The sequence below is a fragment of the Glandiceps talaboti genome, chromosome 4 (assembly GCF_964340395.1).
Source record: "Glandiceps talaboti chromosome 4, keGlaTala1.1, whole genome shotgun sequence".
NCBI lineage: Eukaryota > Metazoa > Hemichordata > Enteropneusta > Spengelidae > Glandiceps > Glandiceps talaboti.
In genome coordinates, this window is record NC_135552.1 from 4,852,718 (window position 1) to 4,864,466 (window position 11,749).

An 11,749-nucleotide genomic window follows, 5' to 3' on the forward strand; every position below is an offset into this window, starting at 1 on the left:
ACAGAAAATTTATGAGGTATTTTGACTGACAGAAGGTCATGCATAAAGATCCCAATCTGATAATTAAATTGTTGTTAAATGTTTAGTATGTTTAACTGTTAAAATAATGGTTGACTTGGGGTTTGTGGAGGACTAAAGGTCATTAATCTAACAAATTTCTTCAAGAGGAATGGTTGACTTGGGGTTTGTGGAGGACTAAAGGTCATTATTCTAACAAGTTTCTTCAAGAGGAATGGTTCACTTGGGGTTTGTAGAGGACTAAGGTCATTATTCTAACAAGTTCCTTCAAGAGGATATGGAGAGGAATTAAGGTAAAAAGGTTAAGTGCTTCTCCAAACTTCAAGACAATGTGAAATATGAGGAAGGACTAGGAAATTAATAAAATCAGCCCATGCTTTGGGATAAACTTTCTCAATTATTCCAATTTTGGGGGTGCTGATTCTTTCACACACACATTTTTGATATGATGTTTCTATGTTGCGTGGCAGTCAAAGGTAATCCCTAAATGTGATACCTGTTCAATCTGTTCAACTTCTTTTAATATTGATCTATTCCTATGGAACGATCTTTGATGAGTGGGAAATTGATGACTGGTGACAACCTGCCGTGTCGTGAATAGATTTACATAATTATATAATTTTACACAGAAAGACCAGATTTAACAGTGCAACTGATGTGCTTTACTTTCATATCTTTAATCTCGAAACTTCGCTACATAGGGTTTGGTGCAAGTTTAATGTCAGTTGGCAGTGAATTCCAGAGCTTTGGAGCAGCATAAGCGAAAGAATGTCCACCGTAGTTGATTTGCTTGTAACTTGTTGTCGTAAGAAGGTTTTTGTCCTTTGAGCGTAAGGTGCGAGCTGGTATGTATACTTGTATAAGGTCGGAAATGTACTCCGGTGTAAGACCATGAATTGCTTTGTAAGTCAGGAGTAAGATCTTGTAGTCGATTCTAGAACGAACTGGTAACCAATGGAGTTTGATGAGAGTAGGAGTTATGTGTTCATTTTTCTTTGACCGGGTGATGATTCTTGCAGCTGTGTTTTGTGCACGCTGAAGTTGGTTTGTGACTGATTCAGGGAGACCATACAGTAAAGAATTACAGTAATCAAGTTTAGTGGATATAACAGCATGAATTAAAGTACAGCAATCCGCACTTGAGACGTATTGACGTATAGATCCAATGCGGCGGAGATGACAGTACATTGATTTACATGTATTCTTGATGTGCTGGTTATACATGTGGATATTGTCAAAGTGTACACCCAAATTTCGTGCTGTTGTAACTGGTGTGATAGACGCAGAACCAATATTGACGGAGCGAACAGGATCTGGGAGCTGATTGAATTTTGAGCGAATAACAAGAACTTCAGTTTTGCTGTCGTTGAGCTGTAATTTATTAAGTGTCATCCATGCCTTGATATCATGGATCCAGGACTCCATACTGTGAATAGCAGTTGGTGAATCTTGATGGGAGAACGCAAGGTATAGCTCATTATCATCAGCATACTGATGAAACTTTAAGTTATGGCGACGAATCAGATTACCGAGTGGTGCTGTATAAATTGTGAATAAAAGGGGACCGAGGACGGACCCTTGAGGCACCCCGTATTTGAGAGCTGAACGTTCACTTGTGACGTTTTCGATTTTTACTGTCTGGTATCTGTTTTTGAGGTAGGATTCAAACCATTTCAATGGTGTACCCGTGATGCCGAGATTTGATAGCCTATTTAGGAGTAAACTGTGGTCGATTGTATCGAATGCCGCTGAGAGGTCGAGTAAGATCAGTATGACGTATTTTCCAGAGTCCAGTCCAAATGTCACTATGAACTTTCAGAAGGGCTGTTTCGGTACTGTGATACTTGCGGTACGCTGACTGAAGTGGCTCTAGAAGTGAATTCTCGTTGAGATAGCTGTTAATCTGTGAGGCAACTATTTTCTCAAGAACTTTGGACAGAAATGGTAGGTTAGAAACGGGTCGATAGTTCTTTAAAATGTTTTGATCTAGGGATGGTTTTTTTCAGCAGAGGTGTGACAATGGCTGACTTGAACATGGATTGAACCTCACCAGTTTGTAGAGATAGGTTTATAACATTTGCAATGAATGGGAGAAGTGGATCAAGACATTGTTTCAGCAGTGATGTAGGAATCGGATCAAGAGAGCATGACTTGGTGGGTGATTGCATGATAAATTTCCTGACGGCATCAATATTGACTGGTTTAAATGTTGACAGAGTAGATGAGCTGAATACTTCACTAGAATCAAACTCTAGTGTCTAGAGTGGCCCGTATGTCTTTGATCTTCTTGGCGAAGTACTGTGAGAAACGTTCAGCGAGTTCATTAACAGATATATGCGCTGGAAGGGAGGCTTTGTTGTAAAACAGTGACGATACTGCATTAAAAAGAGACTGCTGATTATCTGCGTTTTTCTGTATAAGATCAGTGTAGTATTTCTTCTTGGCTTGGAAAATCAGTCTGTTGACAAGTTGACAGTGATGCTTGTAAATTTGGTGATGAATTTCTAATTTGGTGGTGCGCCATTTACGCTCACTTGATCTTCTCAGCTTTTTAGCCTGATGAATTTCACTTGTATACCATTCCGTGTTGGGACGAATGGTTTTGATCAACTTCTTTTCAGGTGCATGCTTGTCCAGAACGAGGGAGAGATTGGTATTATATTTCAAAATTGCCGATTTTACATCTGATGGTGTGTGATGAAAGTCGCTGATCGATGAAATGTCACTGGCGAATTCGTGCGCAGAAATGGACGAAAACTTACGGTAAACCACTTGACGCCTTTGCAGTGCTGGTTTACGGAGTGTTAATGTGGCGTGTATTGGGTGATGATCGGAGAGAGGGTGGTTATTCACACAGACGGAATCAATGACATGATCAGGCTTTGTTATGATGAGGTCAAGTATGTGACCTTGGACGTGAGTTGGATTCTTTACCCACTGTTTAAGTCCGCAAGAGTCTATGATGTCATTCAGCTTTCTGGTGTTAGAATTTTCATGGTTATCAATGTGGAAATTAAAGTCACCAACTATGAACAAATTTCCATCATATGAATTTACTTGCTCAAGCATGGATCCAAACTCTGTGAAGAATGTTGACACGGTTAACTTGTTCTTAGAATTGGGTGGTGGGCGATAGAGAATGATCAATTTAATAGTATTATTGTGGTAGGTCAAGGTAGCTTCAGTTGACTCGAAGGATTTAAATTTGCGGAGTGCTTTCCAGGAAGAAAGCTTTATTGATGACTTGTACACAAGAGCTCAGCCACCACCTGTAGCATTGAGTCGTGGACTTTGCTGGAATGAATAACCATTTGGAACACATTCATTGATGACATGCTGATCTGCATCTTCTTTCAGCCAGGTTTCAGTCACTGCAAGCAAGTCAATATTCTTTTCTGTGATGTAATCACCAACCAGACTTGCTTTGTTGCAAATGGATCTAACATTCCAGGTAGTGAGTAGTAATTTACATTTCCTGGTTATGGGTTTGCATTGGTCATCTACAGGTGCACTGGGGTTAGGGTTCAGATCGACATCAGGTAGAATACCTGATTGTGGCTTTGTTAACGTTATGACTTTGTGTTTATTTATTCCTGCCCGCTTACCTCTGTGGGTTGGTTGTCGAGTCTGCAGGTGACAGGACTTGATGACATTCCATACTGTAACTGGAAGCCTTTGATTGGCTGGAACTCTGTTAAACAGGTGTAGCAGATGCCTAGTATACTGCATGGTAATATTAGCATATGAAAGCAATGCGCGCAGAGAACAATAGTTTGCCGGTACTATAGTAGTAGTTTCCAAGTGAAGTCTTCAACTTTCCAAAACGAATGAAGGAGAAAACTTGTCGATATGGACCGGATTTTGGTGAGCCGCGTACACAGTAAGAGAGGTGAACTGTTCGTAAAGGATATATAGCAAATTCACTGTTCAACTAATTACTCCAATCGGGAAATTTAGGATAACTGAAGAGCATGGTGTGGAGGCTGCCAGCTAGGCGCACTACCCAATATGTCCATTATACCCGTATGAGAACTTTTTATAACTGCTAAACCCTGATTCAGTCAAAATGACTAATTATGTTTTCATAGAAACTTCTAATCAGGCCTAAAAAATTGTTTGGTTCCGGTTAAACATTTTTTTTTGTTCCGGTGAATTGTTTTGGTTAAACATTTTCTTACGTACTCGAGAAAACATAAATGAAATTGCGGAAATTGTGAATTCGTGCGAGAAATAGTGGATGCGAAAACTGACATCAACTTAAAAAGACAATATAAAACTGTTCTTTCAATCTGTAATGGCTGTATATCTGATAGGAGGAAACCAATACCACATAGGCCATATGGAAAACAACGAAACATAACTACCTGAACTAGACACTCACAATAAACCTCATAAAACCTACCTACCCCACCTATTCTTCAATTGAGCGTAATCAGAACAACGCAATATTTTTAAAATCAGCTAATGATTTAATCTCCTTTTGGCGTCTCAATTGTATTATACTACTGATGAGAAACACGATAGTAGTTTCGAAATGGCAACAACACGCAATGTAAATAGTTCAGATATGATTGGCAGCCTGTCGTATCATGATAACTGTCCATAATAAAGACTAGATTTAACAGTGAAACTGGTGAACATTAATAAATGTTATAACTTTTAATCTATACAGCAGTGGAATCTTATCCCCCATACTTTAATGTATTGGACTCATTTGACATTTAAACTGATACAGTACGTAATAAAATGGATAATTGTCAATATATGGTATACATATACATATACAGTGGATCTACAAGTAATATTTACTTTAATGTATTGGACTCATTTGACATTTAAACTGATACATTACGTAATAAAATGGATAATTGTCATTATATGGTATACATATACATATACAGTGGATCTACAAGTAATATTTACTCGGTAACAGATGGCCAATACTTACTCGGTAACAAATGGTTGATATCGAGTCCAGCTAGACAGTTTGCATTTAGAAAAGGAAAGTGGAGTTAGATGCGTCGAAGGATGAGCATACATTGATGGCGTACTAGTGCGTGTGAAATTCTTACCTTATACAATGGTTAATTTTCTTCACAAAGGTAATCAAATATTTAATTCACCATCATAGTAAATCTTATCATTATGAACATTGCTACTGAATTTCGTTTGAATTTAAATAGTTGCTAAAACATTTTTAAATCACTGGCTGGGCACCACCAATTTACTTGTATTTGCAAAATTTCGATTATTAACATTATATTTCGAGCTAAAGACTGTTGACTAAAAAGTGCAAGTTGAACATCTACATGTAATGATCGTCCAAGCTAGTGCACAACTATTCGGTGTAACTTAACATTCATGCGTTTGCTGAGACGATATTTTAAATATTTACAAAAATTGCCAGACTGCCTCAGTTATATTAAATCCACAGTGTCCTTAAATCTGACTCTACTTTAAAATATATATTCTACGTTGTTTTGTTTTGTAATTGAAGAATGTTACCCTGTTTCTTGATAACTGTCGATATGCCTGAGAGTGTGATTGTTGAGAATTAAAGCAAATGGCAAATGCGCCTTACCAGTTTATGTAATTTAGAATGTTTATAACTGCAACGAGCAGAATTTACGGCAAACGGGGACACAAACACATTTTGGGTGCGAAGGCGTGAAACTCTGATAGTGTGGAGAGGGGGAGTGGGCTTGAAATTATTCTACCTTGATTTGTGACACTTTAAACCAGAAACAGCCGTTATATTATCAAGGGATAGATGGAGCATTTTTGTTTTGTTTTGCCAAGGTCTTGATCCAGATAATTCCTTTCTGAAAGTTTCTTAGTGCTTGCTGTGTACTATACTAGTAGTGAACCAATATCTCTGCCCTTTCGTCAGGCTATCCTGGGCGGATATATATATATATATATATATATATATATATATATATATATATATATATATATATATATATATATATATATATATATATATATATATATAACTCGGTGAGTATCAATCTGCTAAGACAGTGCTCTATACCGCAGTGGCAGAGCGCAATAGTTTTGGTGGTTCTGGAACTCTTTCTTGGTTGTAACTCGGAGTTTCACGCATAGTGCGACAACTGGTTTCTACTCTCTGGGTGTGCTGTATATATAGAGTGCAGACAATAGAAATGTCATCGATATTGTCTATGTGTTGGTGGGTTGGTGCTGTGCGCGTGAAGATGTTTGTTGTTATTGTGTGAGGTATTGGGTGCGGACAAGTAGTTGTTGGCGGGTTGTTACATGTCGGGCTTTGATGTTCGGTTAGTTAACAGATTTAGTTTAGGTGATAGATGTTCTATTGAAGTTGGACAAATAAAACTTATTCTCGTGTCGGCATTTAGATATCAGCTCAGTTCTTTTGTTTAGTGTCGAGTTTTTGTCTGCTTTGATAATGGTTAGTTTTTCGGTTAAACACAGGTTGCATCGTTTTGTTTTATTGGTGTATGCTTGGGCTGTCTTGCTGATGGACCAGGAAACGGAAACGGCTCGTTGTTTCTTTTCAGTTTCCAAATGTGTTTGATGATAGTTCTGTGCTGTTTTCGTGTTTTTCATGTTTGAATGACTGTTTGTGGTTGGCGCATCTCTGTTTGAAGTTGTTCTCTGTTAGACTGATAAATACTTTTGTTTGGTTTTTTCCATGGACGGTGGCTTGGTATATGATGTTTTTCCGTTTGGCATTCGCCGTTCAAAGGGCAGGTGTCCTTCTGTCTGCAATTACATGGTTTTTGAGTGGGTTTAGTTTCGCTGTTGGAGATGGTGGCGTTGTGCGCTTTGATTATGGTAGCCATGTTTGGCATGCAGCTATAACTGACTTTGACATTGTTTCTGTTGAATATTTTGTGTAACTTGCTTGGAGTCTGCTGGGAAATGTTTTTGCGATTAGGTTGAGGAATAGTTTGCCTACATTGGTGGCTACGTTTTTGCTATATGGTGGGTTGAACCAGATGGTGTTTCTATTTCTGTTTTTCTTGTTTTTCTGTGGTGGGGTGCTGGTGTACGCGATGCTCTCTTTATTTTTACCCTGAAATACATGCCCACAGCTGCATTCACATTTTCTGAAAATCAGTGTTTCTTTCGTATGTATGTATGTATGTATGTATGTATGTATGTATGTATGTATGTATGTATGTATGTATGTATGTATGTCTGTACGTACGTACGTACGTACGTACATACGTACGTGTGTCTGTCTGTCTGTCTGTTTATATATATGTGTATGTATGTATGCATGGAAGTAGAACCCCGGGTTCTACTTCCATGATGTATGTATGTATGTATGTATGTATGTATAATGTATGTATGTATGTATACATGTCTGTCTGTCTGTCTGTCTGTCTGTCTGTCTGTATGTATGTATGTATGTATGTATGTATGTATGTATGTATGTATGTATGTAATGTAATGGTACGTTTATATGGAAGAAGTTTTCCGTAGCATTGTTTTTTACCTACTTTTGGCATTACCTCACAGGATTCACGAGAAAGATTTTCCTTGTATCGAGTTTGGTTATCCTCATCACATTGGGTCTGCATATGTTGTTCGCACAACGGTTACACTTCAAACGAGCAAGGGTAAAGGCTTGGCAATCTACGCACAATGCTAATACCAATCTCCAAAATATGACCGCTGAAGTCAACAATTTGAACATTGCACTCAAAGAGGGCATGTACAAGAAATTGGAAGTTGAAGAAAGGGTATTGCAAGTGATCGAGAACATCAGCGTAGAGGAAAGATCGATGGTAATGCAACGAAACGAACTCAGTGTGGATGATGCTATGCTGCTTAGAGCATTGGTGTATAATTCTTCAATGACAAGACTAAAACAAATATTCAAGGAAGTGGTCATCACAGGCCGGACACTAACAATTGGTGTTATAGGAGGTTCCATCTCAGCTGGGGGTGGCCTGTCTCATTGGGATAGAGTTTACATTTATCGAATAGCAGAGTCCCTCAGACGAATGCTAGGTACCCCAGTGGAGGTTTATAATGGTGCAGTCGGTGCAATAAATAGTCGTGATTGTTTACTGTGTTTACATTCATTTATCAACGTCAGTAACATTGACATTCTGTTCTGGGAGTTTGCTGTGAATGACCTCCAGATATATGTAGAAGGCGCTCAGGAGAGCCTAACAAGGTACATCATGAAACGATACCCAGCTCAGATGATATATGTAAATTTTATCCACGGAGGAATGATTGAAAGGAAAACATGCAATTTAAAAGAAGAGTTTAGAAGTGACCCATTAAGTAGATACTATGACATTCCATCAATTAGTTTAGCTCGTGCGATGTGTCCATTAATTAAAGCTGGAAAGGCAAGCGACTTATGGGTACACTCAGATTTGCGTAAGCATCCTGGTGAAAAGACACACCAAATTGGCGCACTCATTATCTTACACGTACTAAGGGAAACTCTGCTTGAAACATTAAATATGCTCGAAGAAGAAATTTCAGGACGCCCTTCAAGTTCCTATGGGAGTCAACAGAATAACATTATAAATGTTGATCCGTTATTTGAAGAAACTGTTGATGTTGCCGACGCACAGTGCTGGACGACTTTGAAGTCGGGATATAGTAGTCTCCATGGAAATACAAAACGTATGCTTGAACCAATTGAAAACTATGGTTGGAAATATTATAATCTTAAATTGGCAGGGGAAGTACGGGCTGATACGAAAGCATCGTGGCAAACTGACAAAAAAGGTCACAATATAACCTTTCTTTTAGATATAGTTCCGTATAATGATGCAAACTTTTCAGTGTTGTTGTTGGGTAGGCTATCTTCAAATAAAATTGTCGTTGTTGTGGACAAGTCCGATCCAATATTGGCTTCATGTACGGCAGAAAAAGATATGAATAATCCGAATCCATTCCGTGGTTTACAAATACCCAACACAACGTTAGAAGCTGGACTGCACACCATAACATTTAGGAATATTGACTCAGAGTTATTCATCTTAAATGCCATTGTAGCTTACACCATAGATACATAAAACAGAGTATTTACTGACTTTGTATGTAAGCTTTACTCATTCTATAACCGTTGTCCAGGCTTCAGTACAAACATTCGTTGACGCTTTAATTTATTGAAATAGAAGAAAATTTGAACGAGCTGCTTTCACAAAAGCGGTCAGGTGGTGGGTGGCGGGAGATTTGGAGGGGGTATTTGTAAATGTTGGGTATATATAAGGGGATATCTGAAAAAAGATTTGATTAAAAGGAGGTTCTTGAAAATAAATGAGCAGGCTGCCTGTGGGGTATGATTGAACTTAATCGACGTCAAACCCTGCCTGACGTTGATTGGTATGGCAGGAGCTGTTACAACATCCATCAGTTACACTCGGTGGGTCAGACTGAATTGAGTCATCGCTTCAAATGTATGTTCATGTATATACAGACTCATTGAATAACCAGTGGAAGTCAGAGAAGTCTCGGTAATAGAGTCTACGGAAAATGATGACCGACAACAACATACATTCTTTTATACGCATACGTCAAAATGATTTACACAACACAAAATGGTACTGTCAGAAGACAAGTGGGTGTTTTCAATACCTTTATTTTAGACGACATCAAAGTACGTAATTAGAAAACCGTGATATGTGAATTGTTTTGGTGACTATTTGGAACTGTTTGTTTGTGAAATGCGTAATAGTGCCCCCATTGATCTTGGCATTAGGTTCTTTTGTTTGTATATTGACAAACTCTCATGAGTAATGCATGTGATATGGGATGGTGGGTCAGTGGCGTATTGACATAGACAGTTTGTATGTCCCGTAAGTGGAGATTATGCTGTGCTTTTGTCTGTCTGTCTGTCTGTCTGTCTGTCTGTCTGTCTGCATGCGTGCGCATGTATGTATGTATGTATGTATGTATGTATGTATGTATGTATGTATGTATGTGTATATGTATGTATGTATGTATGTATGTATGTATGTGTGTGTGTGTGTGTGCGTGCGTGCGTGTGTGTGTGTGTGTGTGTGTGTGTGTGTGTGTGTGTGTGTGTGTGACTGTTTTGACACGATAGCTCAAAAACCACAGAGCCGATTCTAATGAAACTTGCTACATACCTTCCATATACTTATCACAGGAACTGATCAGATTTTGGTAAACATCGATCTAGTGAACATTAATTAAGTCATTTGCATAATTGATGGGTTTTAATAATTAGGCTGTATCTTAAGAATGCACACTTTAAATTCAGCATAATTTACAAAGTGCATATGTCGTATATAGTTTGTGGATGTAGAGAAATAATTGCATAATGAATGATTTGTAGTAATTAGGCTAAATCTGAAAAATGAACATTTCAAATTCCGCAATTTATGGTACACAAATTAGCCATAACAAAGCACACATGTTCTAAAAAGCTTTTTGGCATAGTTTTTAGTTTAATGCTTAATTTACATAATTAATGATTTTAAATAATTAAGCATTATCTAAAGAATGCATACTTCAAACTCTGCAACAATTGGTACATACATCAACCTTAATCAGCATATATGTCCTATGAAGTCTGTTGGCATAAACTGTTTAGTTTTAATGACTAATTTGCACAATTAATGATATTTGGCAATTTAGCCCATGTATATATAGAATGCAAGCTTCAATTTGATATAATTTGGTTCAAACATCAACCATAACAAATCACACGTGTTTGATATAGTTTGTATGTAGTTTTTGTCAATGTGATGTTTAATTTGCATAAATAATCATTTTTGTTAATTAGGCAATATCTTTGCAATGCAAGATTTAAATTTCAGATAATTTAGTATATGCTTTGATGGTAAAGAAGAGCATGTCATGTTATATCCTTTAAAGCTTGTTGTTGTAGCGTATTATCGTAATGCTCATAGTTAATCTATACATAATTATTTTTCGATCTTTAGGCAATATGTTAACGATGCAATCTCCAAATTTCATATAGTTTCATATATTAATTTTCCAAATAAAGGGTACATCCTGTATAATACCTATAGTTCAGACTTTTGCATTACAACAATAGGTATAGGCGAAAAAGTGCATGAGCCCTTACGGGAGGCATTCAGTTTAAATCTGGTTCAGTAATCGTTGTGAACCTTCCACTGCGCGTCACTGATGCACTGGCAACTATTGTAGGCCAAGCAGGTCAAATGGAATATCTTGCTTTGGATTATCAATAGGCACACACACACACACACACACACACACACACACACACACACACACACACGCACGCACGCACGCACGCACGCACGCACGCACGCACGCACGCACGCACGCACGCACTCACGCGCGCGCGCTCCCACGCACGATTGCGATTTAAAAAAATTAATTTTACGATTGTCAAATAAATATATTCTGGCTACTAAGACGAGAAAGTTGATGACCATCGTTTTACAAAAAATAAATACAAATAAAATGTAGTCCTTTCCACCCCGTGTTTTCATCAGGTGTAGTACAGCATAATTTTGAAGGTGAAATATTATGAATGAAGTCCAGAAAACATTAATACATTTTAGTCAGTTTACTTTGAAAGGGGTGGTTGGATGGGGTGGAGTGGGTGGTATGTGGTTAAACTTAAATTATGAATAATTTGAAGTCACGCCTACATTGTAGTTGAATTGGGGAAAGCCATAGTCTTTATGAAATTCTAGTATAGTATTGAAAATTATGTTCAGGTATAGTTAGTGGGACTCAGTAGAAATGTAGA

General features: G+C 37.8%; 1 protein-coding gene across 1 annotated transcript; it reads right to left on the reverse strand.

Annotated features, from left to right (window-relative positions):
• Positions 1 to 711: 711 nt before the first annotated feature.
• LOC144433700 (uncharacterized) lies at positions 712 to 1,443 on the reverse strand. Its single transcript, XM_078122053.1, has one exon. The coding sequence runs from the start codon at positions 1,441 to 1,443 to the stop codon at positions 712 to 714; it is 732 nt and encodes a 243-aa protein (XP_077978179.1).
• Between the last annotated feature and the right edge of the window lie 10,306 nt (positions 1,444 to 11,749).